Here is a 25,245-nt window from a genome sequence, read left to right on the forward strand (position 1 = left end):
GATGTTTGATTGACAAGACAGGGCTTTTCTTGGCGAAGTCACTGCCTACATTTTGCGGATGTGACCTACTGCCTTGTTTGTTATGTTAAGGAAATGCAATTTAAAAGAAAAAGATACAGGAGGAAATGTTTTTCTGTAATGGACTTAAAGGATATACCACTCGTTTATTTAACACACTATCTTGCCATTGTTAATTTATTTTTAATTTACTTTTTATTTGACTACAGCAACATTTTTTTCCAATTCTGTTATTTAAATGAGGTTAATACTTAACTTATTTACAATGCACCAAAACTTTGGGAAATATCTTGTTAATGTATTTAATATTTCCCTGATCTAATATTTTGGGGAGGTGTGTGTCTATGGACTAACTAATGATGCAATTCTACTCCTATCCACTAGAGGGTGGTATGTGGAAAGCCAGGCGAATACTGCATACACGAGCAATCGAGGAAACTTGAGCTAGTACTCTCCCTGTACCTAAAGTGGCTAGCCGGCTAATCGTATGCACGGCGCAGAAGGTTGTTGTTTTTCTCTTACAATTCTCAGGTATTTTCTTTGCTACTATAAAGGTTTTTAAGTACGTCACCAATAACGAGACAAGCGAGACAAACACCAACAAGTTAATCTAAATACGCTCGATGACGTGCCACCATTACCAGGATGTTAGCATATAAACTAAGCAGCTAGGTGGACAGTCTGCACAAGTAGCCAAACAGTAGCGTCCGGATGATTTGAACAGTGTCACGGCGGATTCTGGGGAGTTTTGAGTGGGATTTGCATGATGTCAAATAGGCGCTCCCCGCAAATCGCTGGAGGTGCGACTTCTGGGCCCAGCACAAGTAGCAGCACTAGTAGCAGCAGTGGTACTGGAGGAACCGTGAACCCAAGTGGTGGAAGCAATTCTGTCACAAGCAATGGAAACAGCTCAGTTACTAGTGTGTCCTCTCGGACACTGGCAACAGCGGGTGACAGTGGCATGTCGGTGCCAAATTTGGTCGCCGTGTCATCAAGCCGAGGTGGGTTCGCTTCTCTGATTAGACCTTCCGCGTCCTCAAGCAGCAGGAAGAGGTCCCTCCACCAGGCACCTCTCTGCAACGGCTTGTTGAACTCCTATGAGGACAAAAGCAACGATTTTGTCTGGTGAGTGTCTGACAATTTGATTCATTAGTTAGCGTTCGAGCGCAAGTGTGAAATGTGCAACTTCAACTTTGACTAAAATGTGACCAGATCAGCGTGAATACTTTAACATAAATGACAGTCATTTGGTTTGTAATATTCTGGTTAGACAGCAGGTATTGTAATATGTACTTCTGTAAATTCAACAATTATCATCTTTGCAGGTGAGATTTTTGTCTGTTTTTGTGAATTAACAATGTGTGCCTAATGAAATGGATGCTTAGGTCGACGTAATTGTACAGACCCGTTTCCATGTTTGTAAACAACGATGACTAATCCGGATGCGCGCTCACAGTTAGTGCAGAAAGGACAGCGGGGTAATCTAATGGACACACATTTCAAAAGTCGACTAAATGTAAAGTACAGGTATCAAATAATGAAGTAGAAAGCCATAGTTACATTACTTGACTAGAAAACTTGGGACATCTCTTCTCAAGTGAAGTCCTCCACATATTTGTATGCAAATATTTGTATTTCTATCCCTTACATACAAAAGCCGCATTACTTTTTCATTTTGGATTGTGTTCATTACAGTTTCTCATTGTTCAAAACACTAATATGATAAATTGAATGAGTTTGATTGTTGTTGGATGAGAAGTATAAACATATCACGTTCTAACACACCCTAATTTGACCTAAACCAACAAATGACAATAGGCATATATGCAGCTCAAGCTGGTAGACTCCAGTGTAACATTTTAATACAACATTTAGGGTGTACCCCGCCTTCTGCCCAAACACTGCACACCCGATGTTCCTTTTTATTTAGTGGAGAAACTTACTGCAGCCTTACTTGAGCTACTTTGAAGTTGCGGCAGTGTTCTAGGATGCCCAGGAAAAACCGGCTTAAGTAAAATATGCTAATGAATCAAAATCTTAAGTTATTAATTCGGATTAAAGGGAGTTTAACTATGCTCCAATTATGTCTATAGAGTCAGCATGCACATAACAGTATTGTGCTTACTTCTTCTAGCCCCATTTGCTTTGAAATGATCGAAGAGGCACACATGACCAAGTGTGGGCACAGTTTTTGGTAAGTGAATTTGAGCCACTTCTAAGATTATGGAGATTGTGGCTGATTTGGATGGCCGTGTGTGCGTGCGTTTGTGTATTTTCTCTGCCAAAATGAATTTTAAAAAAAAAAAAAAAAATTAACTCTCAACTGTTTTCAGCTACAAATGCATCCGCCAGAGTCTGGAGGATAGCAACAGGTGTCCCAAATGCAACTACACTGTTGATAACGTGGATCAACTTTACCCAAACTTTCTTGGTAGGTGGTGACTAATAGTAATTTAGATTGAGTCAATGTGTTATGCTTGTTGTGTAGTGGAATATCTAAGGTCAAAGAAATCTGTCCTGCTGGTAGATTGATGAAATTTTTAAACTGTTTTTCCCATTTGAATTGTTGAAACAATCGTTTGAGCAATTTCAAATTTAAAAAAAGCATCAAACGATTAATTGATTGTCAGATATAATTGTCGATTAATTGGTAGGATTCTTGGTGCTTTGAATGAGTCTGCGTGATGGTATCACTGTTTGTCTTTCATACTCGTTTTTCGATGCTCTTTGCGTGTGATGGACGAGTCTATCTTTGAGAGACCAATGTTCACTCCACAATTCATACGAGTGCATTAATTTTATACTTTAGGTTAAAACACAGCCCCATGCCAAGTGTAAGGTTTTAATTGAAACTTGACCTGGAAAAATGTGCTTGTAAACTTGTGAGCTTGTAAGGAAGAAAATGCAATGTGCTTCATTTTCATTCCTCTGGGTCACCATGGTAATAAAATTAATAAGTGACAAAATTGTGACAGTAGTCTGTGAAGCTGTTCCACTGGTTTTGGATGTTTTTCTGTTTTCTATCATTTACTCACGCTTTTCGTTCTCCTTTACTGCCACCAGTAAATGAACTAATCCTGAAACAGAAGCAAAGATCAGAGGAAAAGAGACTTAAACTAGATCAAGTAAGTAAAATGCATCTACAACTGTCCCAGTTGTATGACATCCAGGCTGACAAAAGGGGGGGCAAGCCAGTTACATTTTATTGATCAGTCTCTTTGACCCCTAGAATGGATCCAGGTGGCATGTTTTCCAGGATGTGTTGAGTCCGGACCAAGAGAACCTGGACCTGGCAAATGTCAATCTAATGTTGGAGCTATTGGTTCAGAAGAAGAAGCAGCTGGAGGCGGTAAGCCAGCATGCTCAACAAGTCTTTTTATCACCTAAGCCGTTTTTTAAATAACTCTGAATGTTACGTCAGGCCCGTTCTCAGCTCTTCGTTTGTGTTTATGTCACGTTAGCATACCTTTCGTTTAGCCTGTTGTTGCTCGTTCATGTCTGTTCTGTTGGATTTTGTCGAATAGATTTCCCCCAAAATGTGACTCATACTCCGGAGCGACTTATACGTTTTTTTTTTCCACGTTATTGTGCATTTTATGGCTAACGTGACCTATATTCCGGAGCGACTTTTAGTCCAAAAGGTACAGTATGTCTTCGGGTAATTTACAATTTTTTTGTGTCAACCAGGAATCCCAAGCAGCTCAGAGACAAATTCTCATGGAGTTCCTTAATGAAGCCAGGAGAAACAAGAGAGAGGTACTATTGCTTGTCAAATTATATACCGTGCCTATAAGAATGTTTCAAAAATACCCTTCTAAAATGATGTCATGATTTAATTAAAAAAATAGCCATCTTTATCTCTGTGGTTGTTTTTAACAGCAACTAGAGCAACTGCAGAAAGAAATAAACTTCCTTGAAGAGGACGTAAAGCGTGTTGAGGTAGGATGATTTATTAAACTAAACGTAAAAAAAAAAACGGGAGCAGTGCTCATTATTCTCACATCACCCTCTGGTCAGCCAAACATCTTATTTTATTTATGTTTCTTTCCAGGAAATGAGCGGACTGTACTCTCCAGTGGAGGCAGAGTGTACAGTGCCCAATGTCGAGGCCCCCTCACCCTCAGCCAGGTACTGCTTGACCCCATCAAATCATCTTGCATCAGCTTATTTTTTTTTTGTTTTGTAAAATACAACTTTATTCTCGACATACTGGTTGATCTATGCCAAAAGGAGCTCAAGATGACCCAGTAAAGGTCAAACAATTCTAGGACACTGGGCAACCTTGTGATGATGTCTGAGATTTGAAAACATGCTGGTGGGAAATAATGGAAATAATAAATATAAATTCATAAATAATTAATTCCTGATTCACATTGTTATCATTGGAGAACCCGTATTAGCGATAATCAGTTTTTCCAAGTAACATTTTGACGTTTAATGTTCATCCAGTAAAATTAAGTGGTGTTTAAAAAAATTTATTATAATTTGCCATTGAAATTGAATCTTAAAACTGCACATTATGTTTATAGAATTTCTTTGAAAATATCTGCCTGTCTCTCCTCTAATAGCTGCAGTAGCATAATGGAGCCACCAAACTATAACCAGCCACCAGAATTTGGTGTAACAACCCAGGTAAGCAAGATGATCTTTCTATTTACGTAAAATTTTGTATCAACCTGTCTGTTATTTTCCATGCCTTGGGATCTGACCAAAGTCTTTGTAAAATGCAGGGCAAAAAGCAGACATGGTATAACAGCACGCTAGCATCAAGGAGGAAAAGGTTGACTGCTCATTTTGAAGATCTTGAGCAGTGTTACTTCAAAATGTCACGCATCTCAGGTAAATCTCAGTGAATCATTACAATCACCTCATACGTACACTACTAGACATTTCCCCCCCATCATAATATATACACAAAACACACGCTTCTATGCTTGTTTTTTTTTCTATTTATTTTCCAGATGAAGGGAGGAACTTGAACCAGCTGGATGACTTCATGGAGTGTCTCTCTAAGTTCACACGCTACAATTCTGTGCGACCCCTGGCCACGCTCTCCTACGCCAGTGACCTCTATAATGGGTCTAGTATTGTCTCCAGGTATGACACGTGAGATATTTTTGTCAGAAATCATAGAACTTTGTAAGTACACTTTAGTAGGTTATTAACTCTTGGGAGTGCAAATATTGGGCTTGCAGTGGTTCTTATTGCTATAGCTTTTGGTTTTAAAATTAAGATTGGGTAGTCGTGTTATAAATTCCAACCGCTTTGAGTCATAGAGGTACGTGTTAATAACATTCTCAAATTGATTGACGTGTGTGTTTCAGCATTGAGTTTGACCGCGATTGTGACTACTTTGCTATCGCTGGTGTGACCAAGAAGATCAAGGTGTTTGAATACGGTACTGTGATCCAAGATGCAGTAGACATCCACTACCCTGTCAATGAAATGACATGTAATTCAAAAATCAGGTGAAAATCCCCCCAAAAGTGAAGTTATTTAAGGATGCGGGTCAATATTGCAACAAATATTATCCCAATTTTGTTCATTGTAGCTGTATCAGCTGGAGCAGCTATCATAAGAACCTCCTGGCCAGCAGCGACTATGAGGGGACAGTCATATTATGGGATGGCTTTACTGGTCATAGGTCCAAAGTGTACCAGGTACTTAGATTTGGGTTTCATAGTGGAATATTGCTGACCTTAGATATTTTCCTTATTGTCATGTTTTAAACTATCCCGTTGTTTTATTCACAGGAGCATGAGAAACGGTGCTGGACTGTTGACTTTAATCTGATGGACCCAAAGTTGTTGGCATCTGGCTCTGATGATGCTAAAGGTAACTGAAGGATAATATTTTTGATTCAGCACCAGATTGATTTGTGATTCTATTTTCCAGCACCTCAATCAAAACGTCATTGCCTTTATTCTCACTGTACAAATGCTTGTTACAACTGACTTTTATGGATGATTGATGCCTGTTTTATCTACTTTTGATTGTCAGTGAAGTTGTGGTCAACTAATCTGGACAACTCTGTGGCCTGCATTGAAACCAAGGCCAATGTCTGCTGTGTTAAATTCAGTCCAACATCCCGGTATCATCTGGCCTTTGGCTGTGCAGGTAATCTTGTTGTAATCGTTGGGATTAAAGTTTTATCTCTTAAGATATCTAACAGGCACCAACTATCTGAATAGTGTTCATCCATATTCATTTGGTATTTTCTTGCAGATCACTGTGTCCATTACTATGACCTCCGCAATATTAAGCAGCCACTCATGGTGTTCAAAGGCCACCGAAAAGCTGTTTCCTACGCTAAGTTTGTCAATGGAGATGAGATCGTGTCTGCGTAAGTCTACTTTGTCTGTGTGTAGCTAGAGGTTTTTTTTTTAATCAATCTGTTTTGTTAAGTACAGTGAATAAAGTAATATATTTTTAAGTAATCGTTAAATTGTAATGAGTTTCTTGTTGTTCAATATACCAGCCCTCTGCTAATTTTTGTGAAAATAGGTTTTAATGTACTCTTGCGATCTGACTGACCCACCTTATTCACAGTATGATGTGAACTTGTTTTGGCAATGTTTCTCGGCAATGAAATGTAATTATACTAATAAACGTGCCACTCAAAAGCTCCTTCATTGTTTGAATCACATTTCAGGTCAACAGACAGTCAGTTGAAGCTGTGGAATGTCAACAAAGCTCATTGTCTGCGCTCCTTCAAGGGTCACATCAATGATAAGAACTTTGTTGGCCTGGCTTCCAATGGAGACTATATTGCCTGTGGTAAATATTATGCTTCTATTCTGTAATACAGTGCACAAAGAAAATTGGCCATACCTCCTTAAGTATATACTAGTCCCTGCATTTCCTTGATTGGTCCAGCCAAGCAGGGACACTGCCTCAATATAAAACCATGTCTATGTTTTTGTGTGCAGGCAGTGAGAACAATTCCCTGTACCTGTACTACAAAGGACTTTCCAAGACACTTTTAACATTCAAGTTCGACACGGTGAAAAGTGTGCTGGATAAAGAGAAGAAGGAAGATGACATCAATGAGTTTGTCAGTGCTGTCTGTTGGAGGACTTTACCCGACAGCGTGAGTTTTTGTTATTTGCAATCATCACTTTGCTTTGACGGCAGGTACCACTGATCTTGGGGCATTCTGTAGTTTTGTTTTTAAAATAGTCTTTTCTTTTTCAGGAGTCAAATGTTTTGATTGCTGCAAACAGTCAAGGAACAATCAAGGTTTGTGTACAATTTCTATGATCTTTTACCTTTCTTGTCGTATGCAAAGATACATCACTGTACACAATTTATTTTACATTGTTACCAAGTAAAGCGTTACCCCCCCCAACACTCGTGACGTAAAGTATCTTTTCCCCTTGCACAGGTACTTGAGCTTGTCTGAAGACCCTGATCCTCAAATGATGAAGACCATACCTTGAGCTGCGTGTTTGATAGATGGAAGAGGCCAAGCTGCCTACTGAACTCAGAGTGCCCGACCCCCAAGGAGAAGTGATGTTTAAGGAGCTATGGGATTTTTTGTCAGCATCTTTATACTCGGACATCTGTATGCCATGCTGTCATTTTATAGAGGGGATTTTTTTGTTTGATTTCTGTGACAGTGGTACAGGTACAGTAAAGCATCTCCATGTTTTTTTTTCTCCTCAGATCCATACTTTTTAGATTTTTTTTTTAATTCACCTGTTGATCTTTGGTTCACATCCAGTCAAATGCTTTCAAGGCTAAAAGTACAGGACTATTTACCACACAAGTTTGTTTTTACATTGTACTTCAAATCTCAACCCAGCCCTGAATGTTTGTTGGACTTCTCTGAAAGTTGCTTTCCAGGATGGAAGAAACTAGTTGTAATTATTCAGAATGAAATAAAATTCTGTCAAACATATTGTCAGTTGTCAAACTAAGACATTTAAATTGTTTGATACTAATAGATCATGGTAAGGCTGAGAAATCCCTTCATTTATGTATGTCTCATGTATGTAACCAAAGGTATGGCTCAAACATGCCACATTAAAAGTAGCAGTGGAAATACTACAGATGAAAACAACAGAGCCCAGTTCCAAATCTGACAAACTATTTAAGCTTAACCGATAATCAGGAGGATTTGAAAAAACCCACTAAGGCCTACCTATTTTGCGATGAATGGAAGAAGAGCTGATTTCTATTTGTATAACTGAATAAATTATTTCAAAACCATTTTGTTTCACCTGGTCATGAAAAAAAAAACTCATCTTCAGTATTTCCCAGTGTTGTCTTGACTGAGCCTTTTTGAGGGAGTTATAATTGATAATGGGTTCCAAATGTGTTTTTGTCTTCTTTTTTTTTTTAAATGTTAGTGCTCAAAATGTTTAATTTTTTCCCACATATCCTCGGAGCATTCATGAATGCAAGATTATTGCACGTGACAAGTGTTCCATTAAGTGAAGCCATAATTTAATTTTAGTTGTCATGGCAGATGTATGTGCTGCAGGATAGACAAACTATTGTTCAATTGTAATTTCTATTCTGTGGAAATATTGAAATATTGTTTTGTGTCTGAAAGGAAGGTCCATGTTTACTTCTTAGCTTATCATTAATAAATTTGTGTTTACTTTCAGATTTTATTCATTTGGTTTAATAAAAATGTCAAGCATCTAGGAAATACAGTACATTCTAATTCAGTCCTTTTATATTCCTAAACTCAAACATAATTTGTCAATCTGGAAGAAAGCGAAATCCGAGTTTATATACTGTCAGGCCCCATATTACAGAATAAAGGTTGACATAACAGGATGCACAAGTAGTATGAGGAAATAGCAATAACAAAGGTACGTAATAGTATTTAAACGTGACAATGAATTGGGTTTTTGTGTCAAAACTGTAAAACAGGCATTTGTCCTAAATTATGAAAATGTTGATCTTATAAAAAGGCATGTCAGCAATCTCTATTAATTTCCTATTTACTTTTTTTTTAAGCGCAATTATTTCTCTATTTTTACGTAACAACAACGACAAGCCAGGAACTGTCGACAATAACAAACAAGGCGGGATCATTTTACAGACGCACCACGGAAATCTAGCTAGATTGGGGCCGTTGCAAGCAAAACCGTGTTCCTCCGAACAAAATTAAGCGTACCCTCTCATTTTTGTCTGCAGCTTAAAAACATCTAGTGCTACAGAGAATATGGGGGTCCCGAAGTTTTATCGATGGATTTCCGAGCGTTACCCTTGTCTCAGTGAAGTTGTCAAGGAACATCAGGTAAGAGGTGACCGCGGACAGCTACTCCGATTTACCGTGCGTAGCCAGGTTAGCATCTGTAGCACTTGGCTATCGGCTTGTGAACTTGGGGCTGTTTAAATTTAATGCACTAGATTAGTTTTTATGTTTAAAAGAAATGCAATCACTAGTTAGCATCCTTTTTTAATCTTCTGTTGACCTACCGTCTTCAATAGCGAAACGGTCTACTTTGCCGAGAAAGTGTTCATTTAAGCCCGACTCTAGTCCAAACAATTTTTGTGTAAACTGATTGTTCGAGTACAGCTTTTATTGTGTGGCGTTAGAAAGTCAGTGACAGACATTTAGGTTGTCGGAAAAATCATTTTGAGTGTGCGTCCATATTTGTGTGCGTGCACGTGCGTTTGCTCGTGCACGCACATTTTAATTTGGTAAGCATTTGAAATTGATTTCTAATACAAAATCATCAATTTTTTTCAGATCCCAGAATTCGACAATCTCTATTTGGATATGAATGGGATCATTCATCAGTGTTCTCATCCAAATGATGAAGATGTCCACTTCCGCATCTCTGAAGAAAAGATTTTTGCTGACATTTTTCATTACTTGGAGGTGCTTTTTAGGATCATCAAGCCACGCAAGGTTTTCTTCATGGCAGTTGATGGTGTGGCGCCAAGGGCAAAGATGAACCAGCAGAGAGGACGGAGATTCCGGTGGGTTCAATAAGAAGGAAGTGATCATTCGTATTTTTGCCTTCTGACTAAATTGACACATTTTTATGAACATCAGTAAGTTTTAGAGACAACATCATGAACATGTGTGTTTGTGTATGAAGGTCTGCTAAAGAAGCAGAAGAAAAAATTAAAAAAGCTCTGGATAAAGGAGAGTTGTTACCCACAGAAGCTCGTTTCGACTCCAACTGCATCACTCCAGGTAGGCCCTATTCCTCCCTCTTTTCGCATACTTCTGGCAATCGTTTGTTTTTCTTTTTCCCCTCCATCTTAATACATGTTTGTCGCCCATCCGCTCCGTGTTGAAAAGCATGACTTGCAAAGTGTCATACGGAACTTTTTTGCCGACAGCTGTGGCATTCGGAACATCCAAATGGCCACTTCTGTGTCAAAATTGTTTTTAAATGTCGTTTGTACTATGTTTTTCAAATGCTTTTAAATGTCACACTTGGATATGAATAAAGATGCCTTTTTTTTTTTTAAATAAATTTAAAAAAGGCCCAATTTCCCCCATTTTTTCCATATTGATCTTATATGGTAACAATAGAAAGGACACGAGATTAACGACGTTATTTTCATTGCATTCGCAAATTTGACATCCTTGATCATCTCTTCCTAGGCACTGAGTTCATGGTGAGACTCCAAGATCAGCTGAAGTATTTTGTCCACAACAAAATCTCTACTGACAAACTTTGGAAGAATGTCAAAATCTACTTGTCTGGCCATGAGGTGCGTGTGGATTAACACTTTGGTCTTAACAAATATCTTGCTAAGATTGATTTCCTGACCAAATTGGAGCCTTTCCAATTGTTTTCTAGACCCCTGGCGAGGGCGAGCATAAGATCATGGAATTCATACGTTCAGAGACTTCGAAGCCACTTCACGACCCTAACACCCGGCACTGCTTATATGGCCTGGATGCCGACCTGGTATGATTAGTGTGCATGGGAATTTGATGTGAAAGTGTATTAATGCAGCATGTTGTTTTGGCCCATTCATAGATCATGTTGGGTTTGACCAGCCATGAGCCAAATTTCTCGCTACTCAGAGAAGAGGTCCGCTTTGGAGGAAAGAAATCCCAAAAAAGGTTTGAATGTTGTTCTTTTTAAAGGTTGAATTTTGACCACCAGGTTATTTGGAAGTAGAACCGGTACAATGGAAAAGTGCTTGAAAACTCCTTGGTGAAAAACTCCTGTCCGTCTCATTCCTTCCAGGATAACTGCTCCAGAGGAGACAACGTTCCATTTGCTCCACTTGTCGCTGATGAGGGAATACATTAACTATGAGTTCTCTGAGGCTAAGGTTGGAGATCAGACACTCACATCATATTTGAAACACCTAAAGCTTGCATAATTAAAATGATCTTGATGGATGTTTTTTTTTTTTTTTTTAGAATCAGTTGGGCTCTAGATATGACTTGGAGCGGATAATAGATGACTGGATTCTAATGAGCTTCCTTGTGGGGAATGACTTCATCCCTCACCTTCCTCATCTTCACATTAATCACGATGCTTTGCCGTTGTTGTATAAGACTTACATCAGTGTGCTACCCAGTCTTGATGGTGAGGAAGTCACGAACGAAAAAGTATTCTGTGTTGACGCTCTTGTGTTTTAATTCTGTGTTACGTAGTAAGCCTGATACAATATAACGTTTTAGACCAAGTTGTAGAGCAGGGATGGGCAGCTTGGAAGGGACCACAGTTTTGTTTTTACCAAAGGTCCAAATCAGACCGCAGACTTCTTAACAAGATGTAGGACAAAAATACAATTTCAAATGTGTCTATTTACAAAATTGGTAACGCCTCTTGTAGGGCTGTAGGGCTCATGAAAAAAAATATTAATCACAAGAAAATGTTAGTACATAAAAAAAAAAAAAAAAGAAATATTAAGACAAAAAATGATTTGAAACAGTATAATTATGTAACTACCTTTTGGACCAAACAATCTTTATGAAATTAAATTGTAAAAATTTTCCTGAACGACGTTTGAATGAAATTTGGCAAATTTCCATGGGGGTGCAAACCTACATACCGAACTACAATGCTCATCACTGTGATGTGAATCAAATTGGGTTTTTTTTTTTTGTCCTCAGGTTATCTGAACGAGAATGGCCATCTTAACCTCGGAAACTTTGAGAAATACTTGGAAAAACTCTCTGAGGTGCGGATTTTAGAATTAAAGCAACACTCTTTTTTTATTGTACTAGGGTATTGCTTTCTCTAGTGCTAGTATACACAAATACAGTAAATACTATATTAAGTATTAAGAAAACCTCGTTTAACGTATTGTATTTTGCTACCCCTGTCCAGTTTGACCGTGAACATTTCAGTGAGGTGTTTGTGGACTTGAAGTGGTTTGAGAGTAAAGTTGGTAACAAGTACCTGAATGAGGCGGCGGGTCAAGCAGCAGAGATGGAAGCTGCCAGTAAACGCACCCACAAGGAAGAGGTAGGGCGGTAGTCAATTATTAAACCTTATCCAATATTCCCTGTTGTGTTTTCCTGCATACTACATGTGCTAATTACCACACTTCTTGCGTGTTTTACAGGATTGTTCTCTCCCGCTGGTAGAACTGACATCACCTGATAAAGTGACAGACGGTGGGAAAGTACCTACTGTCGAGGACGAGGAGGAGGAAGATGATATATTTGAAACTGAGTTTAGACAGTACAAGCGCACGTACTATATGACCAAGATGGGTGTCGACACGGTGTCTGAGTAAGTTTTAGAGTTTTTTTTATCTACCATGCACCCACTCATAACTGTTAGAATATTTATACGATGTTTTCCAAGCACATATTGTAGTGGGTAAGTGGAGAAAAAAAACATTTCAAGATAAGTGTAGTCCAAGCACGTATTGTAGTGGGTATGTGGAGACATTTTTATTCCAAAATAAGTGCAGTGCCCTCCACATTTATTGGCGCTCATGGTTAAGTTTTTTTTTTTATTATTTTAGCTACGCGATTTTTTTTTCTAAATAATATTATATATATAAGGATATTTTGTAAAGTAACCTGAAACAATGTCTGTGTTAATTCTTTTACAGTGATTTTCTATCAAAGCAGGCCAAATGTTACGTCGAAGGCATCCAGTGGATTCTTCACTACTATTATCATGGGGTTAAATCCTGGAGCTGGTGAGAACAAATTCCCATTTAATCTTTCAGTGGCCTGCCCTTTATTACTTAATATCTGCTGAAACAAATTGGAGTGTGAGACGTTATTTTTATTTGTAATTTTTTTTTAACTGCCAAAGAGATGTTGGTTTTAACCCATGAGGCATCAGGTTTTTTTTAAATACCGTAATTTTCGGACTATAACTCGTTCATGTCTGTTCCTGGTGTTGGATTTTGTCGAATATATTTTCCCCAAAATGCGACTTATGCTCCAGAGCAACTTATATATGTTTTTTTTCACGTTATTGTGCATTTTATGGCTAATGCGACCTGTATTACAGTACTCACTTTTGATATCACTATTTTAAAAAATTGCTAGAGATCAAGGCGATTGTGTGTGTTGCTTGGTGCGCAATTTTGCATCCTTGATGCTTAAAGGGTTAAGCTTATTAATACTATCTTTGTTTCGGCAGGTTTTACCCCTACCACTATGCACCGTTCCTGTCAGACATCAGGAATATTTCAGAATTGACGTTGACCTTTGATTTTGGGAAACCCTTCCTGCCCTTCCAGCAACTCTTGGCAGTCTTGCCCGCTGCCAGCATGGAGCTTTTGCCTGAATGTTACAGGGTAACACACACATCCTCACTGGACCTTTTCCTCATTGCAAAGAAACCATCCAAATACGTCTGACTTGTGGATTTAATATTAGCATCACACAACCCAGACAACATGATGTCCTTTAAGAAGAGTCAGTCATAGATGTTAGGGAGAGAATCCGGTCACTTTTCAAAATAAAGTATTTTTCAGCCTAGCCTAATAAATAAACCAGAAATGCTGTAAGTTTGTTGTTTTGTTTTGTTTTTTGGCAGTTCGCCGCGGCTAGCGCATGGCAATGCACTTTTTGGCTATATCTTTTTTTTTTTTTTCCAGGTTTTTCATTGATTCTAGTGCTCAGTGGGTAATTTCCCCCAGAATAATCGTAATGTATTCATTTTCCTATACAAACTAAGCTTTATGTTCACTTTAAACCTTTTTTAATAAATGTTTAAGTGACAGACAATGTACAAACAGTAAACTCTTGAATGTAGCTTGCAGGAGGAAGAACAAAGTTGCTGAACCCTTATTGACAGATGTGGTCACAATGGAATTAATTAGTGCACTGTTTTTGACTTTCCAGCACCTGATGACCAGTGAAACGTCTCCCATTATCGAATATTACCCTACGGACTTCGCAACAGACCTCAATGGCAAGCAGCAGGAGTGGGAGGCTGTGGTGCTAATTCCTTTCATCGATGAGGTAAAGTAAATTAAAACGCCATAACGCTTTTATAAATTTTGTTGAATGTTCTCTTCTCTCTTATTTTTTTTTTAAATTTTTTTTTTTATTATTTATTTATTTTTTATCTTGTCTCGTAACAGAGGTGTTTGTTAGCGGCCATGGAGAGCTGCAATCATAAGCTGACAAAAGAAGAGAAAGCCAGGAATAATCATACAGAGTGTGCTCTATATACATATGACCATGAGGAAGACTTCACATACTACTCCACCATTCCTCAGCTCTTCCCAAATATCATCCATTGCCATGTCAGGTAGATGCACACTTCACCCCTTAACTCTTACACTGGTAAACTGAGCTAGATTTCTAAAATCTTATCATACTATGTCAAACATAAATCACATTAACCCGTCATAATTGCATGGCAGAATTAAAATATATTCTCGTTCTTCTTTTCCCTTTGTCTTCATTGTTTTGTGGTTGTCTCTTGTCATCGCTCTGCAGTTACTTCATCACCACATTAACTAAGTATAGCTAAGATATAATATATGAATGGAGAGATGAATATCATTTAGATGCGTACTGGAATGGAATGCATCCATCTAACACCTCTCATTTGAAATGTCCACTGCAAGTTAATTTGTTATGCCCCTGGGTTTTCCAGGAAAGAAAACATTCCCATGGATGCCTGGCATGTTCCACTAAACCACATTGGCAGGACTGTGGATCGCTCAGCTCTGTATTTTTGTGGATTCCCCACACTACGTCACATAAAACACAAGGTATTTTATGCAGAACCCTTTTGTTTCTTGACTCGATGACAAACACAGGACACTTATCATTTAGAGCAGTACATCTAGGAGAACCAAAAATATGGCACTTTTCATTTAAAATGAAAAATTAACTGTATAGCCAAATGTATATAGCCAGGAATGAAACAGCCACATCTATGTAAAAAAAAAAAGCAGCAGATGAGATTTAGATGTATTGTGATCAATAAGCACATTGTCTTGTTCTTTCTATTATTTATTTGTACTTGTTCTTTTAGTTTAGTATGAAGAAGAGCGGGGTGGTGGTATTCCAACAAAGCAGCAGAGGTGACAATATGATACTGGAGATCCTCCCCAGTCAGAAAGAGGAATTGGTGAGCTCTCTTGTCTTTTTTTTTTTAATGATAATGTCTGTGTATGTGGAAGTACTTTACTTTAATACTTGGTTATCTAGCTTCAGTATAAAATATGGTGCACAATATTAGAAATGACTGCTCTCTTGCAAATTATAACCACGATGATGAAGTGTTGTTTCCCCGCACTTCTCTGTCGCTAACATGTGCTCTGTCTTCTTTATAGGATTGCGATGATGTTGCTGAACGAGTACTGGGGAAGTCAGTCTTTGTCAACTGGCCACATCTGGAGGAAGCACGCATCATTGCTGTGACAGATGGACACACCAAGTAAACTTTTTTTTTTTTTCTTCCTGGCGAAGATTTTTTTACGGTGTTTTAACGCCGAAAGTTTCATTCATCAACGAGAAAAAATGTAGAATAAAAAAATTCGTATGCTTCAAAGATTTTGTCTAGATGAACCATCAGGGGTCCAACGAGTCTACGACAGGTCTTCCACCCCTCCACCGACCATAGTCACATACCTCTTAGACAAGGAGCAGAGGGACTGGATAAAAGACATCCAAGGAATAACAGAACAGTAAGGCTCAAACGCGAGCAAAAATCATTTTCAAATAATGAAAAAACTGTTCTTCAATTCCATACATAATCCCATCTGTCATTCATCCCCAATCCCATATTTTGTAGCTACCTGAAGAGGAAAGGCATAACAGTGAATGAAACAACAGTGGTTTTATATGGACAACTGCTGACAGGAAGAAAATACGTCCCAAAGTCGAACGGTGTGGTCGAGTTGGAGAAACAGTGGGCGAAGCAGGTCCTTCCTTTTGCCTACCAGACTGTCGTCCAGGTACGCGTTCCACAAGTTTCAACTATTGCTCACTAGTTGACTAGTAATGCAACCAAGGTCATTTGCCAAAGCTAATTGCATTTCCTAGCAAATGTCTCTTCTCTCTTCCATTCTCAAACACATTTTTGTCGTCAAGCTTTGGGATGAAGACATTCATTCATTCATGTTACTTATTGTTCATTTTAAAATTATGGTTCATTTCATCTGGAGGAAAGCATTGCTAATGTCATATACATTATCATCCACTGCACTGATAAACGCTGTGCTCACTTTTCTAGGACATCGAGGCCTTTTATTCATCTTTGGCCTGCTTTAAGAGCTTAGAAGACCTCTATCCTCCACAAAGCACTGTTTTCATGGTGGGGAACCACTACTTGTATGCTGCCATGGGCAAGGTCAGTTAACTGCAATTTCTACACGTCTAAGACTTTGGATCTCACTCCAACCATTGCAACTGCACATCTATCACTCGTACATTCTGAACAGGTGCAAGACTCCAGCGATGTCATCAAAGATGGCCGTTTGCGTGTGGTTTTCAACCTCCCATATGAACCCCAACTAGAGGTTCTCATCCAAAACCTGCATGTAAGACATACATTCACCATCACACACACACAAATTAAAAGTGTGTCTCCAGTTGATGTTTCTGAATGTATTTGTCTTTTGTGTTTTGTAGAAGTACTCTGTAAAGTACAGCCCTGGGTACATTGTGGCATCCCGGCTTGGTATTAGCGGCTACCTTGTGTCCCGCTTTTCTGGAAGCATCTTCATTGGCAGAGGATCTAAAAAGAAGTACAGTACAGTACAGTACTATAATTACCAGACTATAAGTCGCTATCTTTTGTCACTTAATGTGTATTTTTCTGTCTTATAGAAAAGTGTAGCCTGTACACATACCTTTTTTTTTTTCTTTTTTTGCACGTGCGTGACACATTCAGATGTGCTTGATGGAACAGAAATTACCGTATTTCGTGAAATACCAGTGTATTTCAAAAACGTGCCTTTATTACTACCCTCATGACTAAGCCATTTGTGCTTGATATGTCTGCAATTACATTTTTAGCCCCTGTGGAGAGCAAAAAGGTAATGTTGGCCTGAACCTGAAGTTTAACAAGAAGAATGAGGAAGTTCCAGGGTACACCAAGAGAACTGAGAAGGAATGGCTTTACTCTGCTGCTGTGGAGGAGCTATTAGCCGAATACTTAGAAAGGTAAAACAGAACATTGCCATTCAAGTGGGATTTTAAATAATTTATTGGAAATATATTGTATTTTAATATACTATCATTTATACTTTTATAGATTTCCTGAGGTGTTTGACACTGTTGCAAGAAACAGTCACGATGATGTGTTCTATGAAGACGACATCTGGCCCGGGGAAGACCACAATGGGTCAGTGCATATACTTGTACTTGCCCTCATGTATAAACAATGTACCTAATAGGTTATATTTACAATAAAATAATTAATAATATAGTCCTTCCTTAAAGGTATTTTATATTTGGTAAACGTCAGATAAAAACCAAATCATGACACAAAGTCAGTCTAAATCTTATGTGTGCAAATATTTACAAAGCTTCACTTGGTCACTTTTATGCTACAGCCTTGTTAAAAAAAAGTTATTTTTTGCAAATGTATTAAAAATTAGTCGATAACATGTTAGCCTGCAATTCAGCATTAATGGATCAGTGTGTCAAGTGTGACACTTTGTTCTTCCGAATGAAATATGTACGTATATGTAGTTTGTGTCCAGCACACCACTAGTAAGGCTTAAAGTTATACCAGACATTTTTAAGTTAAAGACAAGCACTTAACAACTTCCTAATGGTCCACAGGGCAGAAAAGGTGGCTGAAATCATGACATGGTTGAAAAATCACCCCGTCAGCTCCATCAGCAGAGCGTCATGTGACTTGCAAGTGTTGGACGCCGCAGTCATCGAGAAAATTGAGGAGGCTGTGGAGAAAGCCAAGGTGTTATGCACACACACAAGCACACACATTCTTTTCTGCGCTATTGTTAATTTGTTTCAGCTCTTAACCATAGTTTTCCTTTCTATGCCTATCATGTAACACAGGTGAAAAGGAGTACAAAGAACGTTCGAGTCACCGTAAAGCCGCATCTCCTGTTTAGGGTTTGTATTTTTTTCTTTTGTAATGGTCAAGTCTGTCCAAGTCTTTTTACTGTATATTATTTACCTAAGGTGTTAAAGATGTCCTCCCATAGTTTTTAGATTACTGTCCTTTGAAGCATGTCTGATACATTGGTGGATATTAGGTTCCTGTTTCACATATATGGTTATGTTTTTCTGCTTTTGTATTATTAAATAAGACACTATCATCTTTGCATCCATCTGTGGGCTTTTCAATGGCAATGCAAATCTGAGAGGTAGAACACATTTAGGATTTCTCTCAGGCATCCACGTTCTCATATTTCCATGTAGCCCTTGGAGCAGCAACAGGGTGTGGTCCCAGACCCCAATGCAGAGTATCGCCTGTTTGACCGTGTCATCAATGTCAGAGAGAGCTTCACTGTCCCGTTGGGTCTCAGAGGCACCGTTATTGGCATTAAAGGAGGTGATGACACATCAGTTCGGACTCGTCAATTTCATTTGTTGGAAGCCAAATATGCGTGTGGACATACTAAAGGATGAAGATGTCATTAATATTGTGCATGTTTTGCCTTTCAGCTGAGCGTGAGGACGAGGTTCTCTATGAGGTGCTGTTTGATGAGGAATTTGCTGGAGGGCTTAATATCAGGTAATTGAAGCCAATATGATGAGTTACGTCATCAGTTGTGTACAGCCATGGCCAATTGTTGTGAGAATGACAGTAAAAAGTTTACTTGGCATTCTTCATGACGGTAATCGGCATGTCCTGCCTGCATTCCATGTCTCCTTGTGTCAGGATGTTCAATATAATGCTGCTACGATCTAAGACGAGACTTTCTGATATCCTCAGGTGCACATCACCTCGTTGTTACCGTCTACCGCCCTGTGCGCTACTTAACCAATCGCATGGTGCCCGAATGGAACCCACGGACAACAAATTCGCCGCCATTGTCAAACCTCAACCTGCTGCTGCCACCAACTTCAACTCGCATCATCATCTTGCTAGCCTCAACCATTCTCCACGTTCACCCTTTATATCAACAAAAGTAAAGGATTATTTTTATCTCATCGTTGTCACGATTTTTGCAATCTCTCTTTTTTTTTCCCCCCTCATTCTCTTTGTTTTACCTAATAGCATAATAAACACAGTGAAGTAAGACCAGCCTACCAAGGCAGCGAAAACGCTAAGGCTGCTATGCAGAAGCAACAGGATAAGGTGAGTTTATCTACCCGGGATAAACATTACAGACTTTTCTCTGCAAACTTTATACTTTGTCCACTTGTCATGACAGAGTCAAGACATGTACATGAATGTATGGCAGTCTTTGCTAGACTCCTCTACTTCCCATAAACCTCCTGCTCAATCGCAAACTAATGTAAGCTCTCATTTTTTGCTCATGTTTATATATATTTTTGTCTCTCTGCACAGTGCTTTGATAACGCACTGATATTTTTCACTTGGGGCCAGGTCGAGCCTGCCGCATAATTTTACGTGGCCTGCAAAAGTAAATCTTGTCTGTCGACCATGTTGGTTTAAAACGTGATCTGTAAAAGTTAATAGGTATCGTGAAAAATGTAGTTTGTGTATTTGTGTGTACTCCGCAGCCCACTGCCGGTCTCATTAAGTTGTTGAAGAAAAACGAAGATGACGTTTCAGTTTTATCTCAGCAGAACACAGTCAACAAGGTATTCACACACACGGAGAGGTGGTTGTGGTTTGACCAAAGTTTCTCTTGAGTGTTAAATTGGCTGCAAACTTATCCTATTTTTATTTCTCCTGTTTAAATTTGCATTTATTCAATCAGACATCAACTGAGTTTGAGGACCTGATAGCCAGCCTTAAGATTTCGAAGGACAGCCAACAGAGTCCTGCAAATCTTCCTCCAGCCCCTTTACAAACAACCGCCACCCAATCCGATGAGCCTTTGTCACCACAGTCCTTTGCAATGGTCAGTATCAGTCTTGCAACAAAAGAAAACGGATATTTCTTTTGTGAATCCCACCTCTACAATTAGTGACCCTTTACTACAAAAACAAGCACCGTTGTACTAAGATAGTGTTCCAACTGACTGTGCTTGCAGAAGGGCACAAGGGTGTTGAAAGAGATGCTGAAGATTGATGGCACTGCAACAGGAAGTTCTGCCCCTCAGGAGACTGCGAACAACCAGAAGCAAAACACAAGAAGAAAGTCCAAAAAATTAGGTACCTTATTCCTATGTACAGTGATCCCTCACCACTTTGTGCTTCACCTTTCGCGAATACAGTTAAAGCCTGTTGTCACATTTGATTTCCCCCCCTCAACTAGCGGCACAAATGAATCTTCCCCATGGAGATAAAGCTCAATCGTCTTCTCCTGTGCCTGATACCTATGTTCACCTGCTCAACGCGTTGATGGCCACTAAGGTGTCGGAGTTGGAGTGCGTGTGTGTCGCTTTCGGCATGGCACCACCGGAGTTCAGCTTTATGCACAACAGACTGGTAATACTGCAATATTTGTCTGGCATCCAATGTCCTGGATTTGAAACAAAACAATGCATTGCTGCAATCTTAAAAAAAATCTGGGCTGTGTCTGCAGGGTGTTGCGGTGTGTCAGGTTAAGCTGTCCAACGGTTTGACTCTTCACGGGCCTCAGTGTCAATCAGAAAACGAAGCCAAGGAGAAAGCTGCTGCCTTTGCCTTACAGCGACTGGTACGACAAAATTTGATCAAATTACATTACAGCAGAGCTTTTTAAAAATCAATTTCGCTTTGTTTCAAGACAATAAAGTCAACTTTACTGTTATACATGATGTGAATTTGATTGTTGATTCTATATATTGACCCAAAAAAATCTTTCTATATAGTCATGTTTTTTAGTGTTTAATAAAATCCTTGCTTCAGTTCCCAGAGTTTAATCTGTAAATAAAAAAAAGAAATTTGACCAACAAAAAGTTGTCCCTCAAATTGGGTTATTGATTTGCTAACTGCTCTGCAAAGAAAGCACATTTTGAGCATTGTGTTGTGTAGTGATTCAGTAGTGGATCTCAGTTGATCATACTACACAACGCAACCTCGGATTAGATTTGTTTTCTGTCATTTCATGTACCATTATTTAGTTAAAATAAAAAAAAAGAGAGAGAATCTATAACAGTCAAACTTTTTGCCCTGCTAGCATTCACTGGGCTCAGGTTTCCCTCGTCAACCCCCTCCATTCCATGGAGTGGCGGGTTTGCAGTCTCCAGCCTTCAGAGCCAGGCCTCCTGTTTACAACCAGCCAGGTAAATCCATGTAATATAAAAAAACGTAAACATTTGATCACACCTGCTAAGAGGGAGAATGCAAGTGAACTTTCCATTCCATTCTTCTTATATTTTCATTATCAAGCAATATTGTGACTGGAACAGAATTTGCTCACGGCACTTGTATTGATCTCTGTAGGCGGCTTGATGATGCCCCAGCGGGGTTGTTCTCCCGCCCCTATCTGGGGAATGCCTCTGCCACGCCACCCTCACCCCCATCCAAACCCAGCGTTCTACAGAGCAGAGGGAACGTTTCCTGGTGTCTCGAGGCCACAGCCAGTCAATACTCTGCCCATGGGCTCACATCATCAGTTCATCCCTTTACAGGTCAGCATACAAGTCGGTGAACACAGCCTCCATAGTTCAACACAATTCTGAGATGCTTTTTGGCTTGTTTGCAGCATTCCCTGTTCGTTAGCAGTGTCAAATTAAGTTCATAAGTAGAGATACTACTGTAATTACTTGATTCATTAAGAGGAACAATCCAACACAAAAAAAAATCACTTCAACCAATGCAGTCAAACTAGGCTTTGGTCTGTTTCTGAAAATGTCGTTGTGCTCTTGAACACCAACAGGTTACGAAAAAGCGAATGTCTACCAACCACAAAACCCAAGAGTTTTACTCAGCTGCCCAGAACGCAGCTAGGAACAAAGCCCGACGAGGCCGGGATACGCATCCTGGCCAGTCACAACCCGTCAGAGAAGACGACCCTGCTCCGGCAAACACGCTTCCTGTGACGACGACCCACCCGTCCACGCCTCCTCGGCAAAATAAGCCGGCCGGGGGCCACACCCCTGGCTCCGCCTCCAAAAGGAAGCACAGGAAACTGGCTGTGAACTTTGAGGCAGCTCGAGTGTCAGACCAGTGAACTTGATGTGCGTCAGCATGTGTGCTCGCACCTCTGCTGCATATTGCAGTTGCTCCGTTGGCTGATTGATATACCAATCACATCCTTGCGAATTTTAGAGTCAGATTTTTGTTCAGTTCGTTACTTTGCATTTTGGACTCCAGATTTGACAAAGATGAGAATCTCACAATAGCAACGATGGCATCACACTCACAGAATTGAAGCCCTACATTTCGAAGTTCACCTTAACTATGCACCGCCTCTCCAATTTACAGAGACGAACTGAAGTTTTTCCAATGAGAAGTTGTGGCAGCTCCCACAGTAACTGCTCTCTGATTTTTTGCGATTCCGTCTTTTCTTTGCTCTAGTAGCTTATTTTTATTTTAGGATTTTGGCTGCAAACCTAAAAGTAAAAAAAAAAAAAAAAATGCATAGTTGTAATTATAGTGCCACTACAAGATTTTAAGTTCATTTATGATGGTTGAAATGCCCCCGCCCAGTTTTTACAATTGGAAACTCATTTTGATAAGGCCAAGTGTTTAGATGTTTGTCCTATTGAAACCCTGCGTACTCACACGAGGACATTTTATGTCTGCTTCTCAGAACAATGTTACTTTTTTTCAAACTTTAACCTCATATGGGGACACTACCATCTTGCGCTGGTCATACCACATTACACCCATTTCGGAAGCGTGGAGCTGCCAGTGTGGAGTTTAAAAAAAAAAATTTGATTGGCAAATACGTTCAAACGTACTCACAAACACAGCAAAAAAATGTGTTAAGCAAAATTTATGATTATTGATGATTACATTTATAGTTGTAAATAGTTTTTTAAAGTAGCACATTGTCCCATTTTTGCATTTAATTAATTTTGGAAAGAATTGGAAATTATTCTTGTTCAGTAAATTTCAAGCCATTTTTTATTTGAATTTGAACTTCAGTTTGTATCATCGCTGGACCGGGAAAGTTTCATTGTTCAGAGTAGAATATTTTAGACAGTTTTGATTTTGAAGACTGAAAACCCACCTGATTGTAAAGCATCAATCTTCACCACCACAAGAGACAAAAACCCAACCACTTTAGTAATTGTACTTTTTAGGTCTTACTTATCCCAAATCGTTAGGCGAAATAAAAAATGCACACCGAATAAAAGCTCGGGTCTCAAGATGTTAAACCCCAAGAAAAGCACATTATTTTTACATACCATAGTATTTTCAGTTGAAATGAATCTGATGGATTAACTTAAGGATTTAGCTGTGATCTGATGCATTTGTGTAATATGCTGGTGAAACCGCTTTCACCAGCATATTACATATTTACATTTGCACAAACCTTTTGTCAGCCTGCCTGAATATTAGTCAAGTAATGATGGTGATGATTGATATTTTATATACAATCAAAGAACGGAAAACCAGCATTTATATTCACACTGTAGTGAGATGCTTTCAAAATTATTCATCCGGTCTGTTATGTGTCGATCTTAAAGAAATAAATATGTGGGCATATTCGCCAAGCAGAAAAATTAAATTAGTCAATTTCCTTTTATAGATTTTATGGATGGCTGATGGGTACTTTCCTCTGGCAAATTGTTAACTCGTTTTTTTTTTTTTTTTTTAACGTAGTGATATCAGTGTTACAGTGAACATACTTATGAGGGCCTTGTCTTGCTTACATTTTTTTTTGGTGCTATTTCACTGGCTAAAGGATAAGGTATAATAAAATATGACAGCTCAAGCATGTATTTTTTAAAGTGTTTGAAATTAAATGTCAATTTTAAGTTTAAATCCAACACTGCTGTGTCAGAGGATGACGAATCTGTGTTGTTGATTGCTTCATTTTCCCTGATTTTGGGGTTGCCTACGACTGCTTCAATAAACCTAATCGAGAGCCTGCGGCATCACAAGTAAGATATATGACACTGTTATAACTACAATTAGGATACTTATTAAATAAAATGCACATTTTGTTACACAGGGATTTTACACCATTATCTAAAATACCTTTGCAAAAACAAAGCTTTGTGCTCCCGATAAGCAAATTCCTAAACTACAGCAATAAATAAATCTTTGTTTAAGCCAAAGTGACCCTTATATCATTTTGTAGGGTTGTATAAGGCAGTGTTTCCCAACCTTTTTTCATTCACGGCACACTTTTTCATTGGAAAAAATCTCGAGGCACACCACCAACAACAATCTGTTAAGTGTTACACGAGCTTCTATATTAAAATCAGTTATATTACAACAAAAGACGTAAAGTTCTATTCCTATATATGTATGGAGAGTCGAATAATTGAATTAAAATAATTACTAAATATTCTTTAAATTGTATTTCTTTTTTTTTTAAATGAACGTGACGGTTTTTGAAAAAAGGTTCCTTAAGGAATAAACTATTGAAAGTCGGGGAGATTATGCGTCTCTTTGGGTAATCTTGATTTTATAACACTCGTAGTAGTTTTTAAATAACGTGTATGCATATATACGCCTAAATATTGTTATCCAATATATCTACTGCAATTTCAAATTGGATTGCTGGGTTGAAATTTACTGTTATTATTATTATATTAATAAACATTTATGTTAAAACTTGTCTGGTGTTTTATTCCTTGTCTTTATATTCGCCAATTAAAACATAAAAATCAGACATTTGGTGAACTGCTTTATATGACGTG

General features: G+C 38.7%; 2 protein-coding genes across 3 annotated transcripts; both read left to right on the forward strand.

Annotated features, from left to right (window-relative positions):
- The first annotated feature begins 430 nt into the window (after positions 1–430).
- On the forward strand, positions 431–8,229 carry cop1 (COP1 E3 ubiquitin ligase). The gene is made up of 20 exons (XM_049747226.1): positions 431–1,143; positions 2,153–2,212; positions 2,352–2,449; positions 3,082–3,143; positions 3,248–3,367; positions 3,706–3,774; positions 3,898–3,957; positions 4,070–4,146; positions 4,587–4,650; positions 4,749–4,857; positions 4,980–5,115; positions 5,343–5,486; positions 5,570–5,678; positions 5,772–5,853; positions 6,019–6,135; positions 6,244–6,361; positions 6,671–6,795; positions 6,948–7,108; positions 7,213–7,257; positions 7,403–8,229. Exons 1-20 carry the CDS (start codon positions 782–784, stop codon positions 7,418–7,420), a joined length of 2,136 nt encoding a protein of 711 aa, XP_049603183.1. The 5' UTR covers positions 431–781; the 3' UTR covers positions 7,421–8,229.
- Positions 8,230–9,063: 834 nt separating this feature from the next.
- xrn1 (5'-3' exoribonuclease 1) lies at positions 9,064–24,467 on the forward strand. 2 transcript variants are annotated; one of them, XM_049747151.1, is made up of 40 exons: positions 9,064–9,271; positions 9,728–9,960; positions 10,083–10,180; positions 10,598–10,707; positions 10,797–10,907; positions 10,980–11,065; positions 11,193–11,280; positions 11,372–11,540; positions 12,071–12,138; positions 12,288–12,425; positions 12,526–12,695; positions 13,024–13,113; positions 13,566–13,722; positions 14,273–14,392; positions 14,515–14,684; positions 15,036–15,153; positions 15,420–15,515; positions 15,721–15,824; positions 15,940–16,074; positions 16,182–16,344; positions 16,623–16,739; positions 16,831–16,929; positions 17,021–17,136; positions 17,408–17,554; positions 17,646–17,735; positions 18,179–18,314; positions 18,419–18,475; positions 18,785–18,917; positions 19,031–19,100; positions 19,302–19,497; positions 19,587–19,667; positions 19,744–19,827; positions 20,057–20,137; positions 20,257–20,400; positions 20,533–20,653; positions 20,757–20,929; positions 21,027–21,140; positions 21,603–21,708; positions 21,869–22,056; positions 22,305–24,467. In XM_049747151.1, the coding sequence occupies exons 1-40, from the start codon at positions 9,197–9,199 to the stop codon at positions 22,596–22,598; spliced, it is 5,046 nt and encodes a 1,681-aa protein (XP_049603108.1). In that variant the 5' UTR covers positions 9,064–9,196; the 3' UTR covers positions 22,599–24,467. The 2 variants fall into 2 exon arrangements, with proteins under 2 accessions (XP_049603108.1, XP_049603109.1); XM_049747152.1 differs by lacking the exon at positions 19,744–19,827.
- The last annotated feature ends 778 nt before the right edge of the window (positions 24,468–25,245 follow it).

This window comes from Syngnathus scovelli, chromosome 17 (assembly GCF_024217435.2).
Source record: "Syngnathus scovelli strain Florida chromosome 17, RoL_Ssco_1.2, whole genome shotgun sequence".
NCBI classification, from domain to species: domain Eukaryota; kingdom Metazoa; phylum Chordata; class Actinopteri; order Syngnathiformes; family Syngnathidae; genus Syngnathus; species Syngnathus scovelli.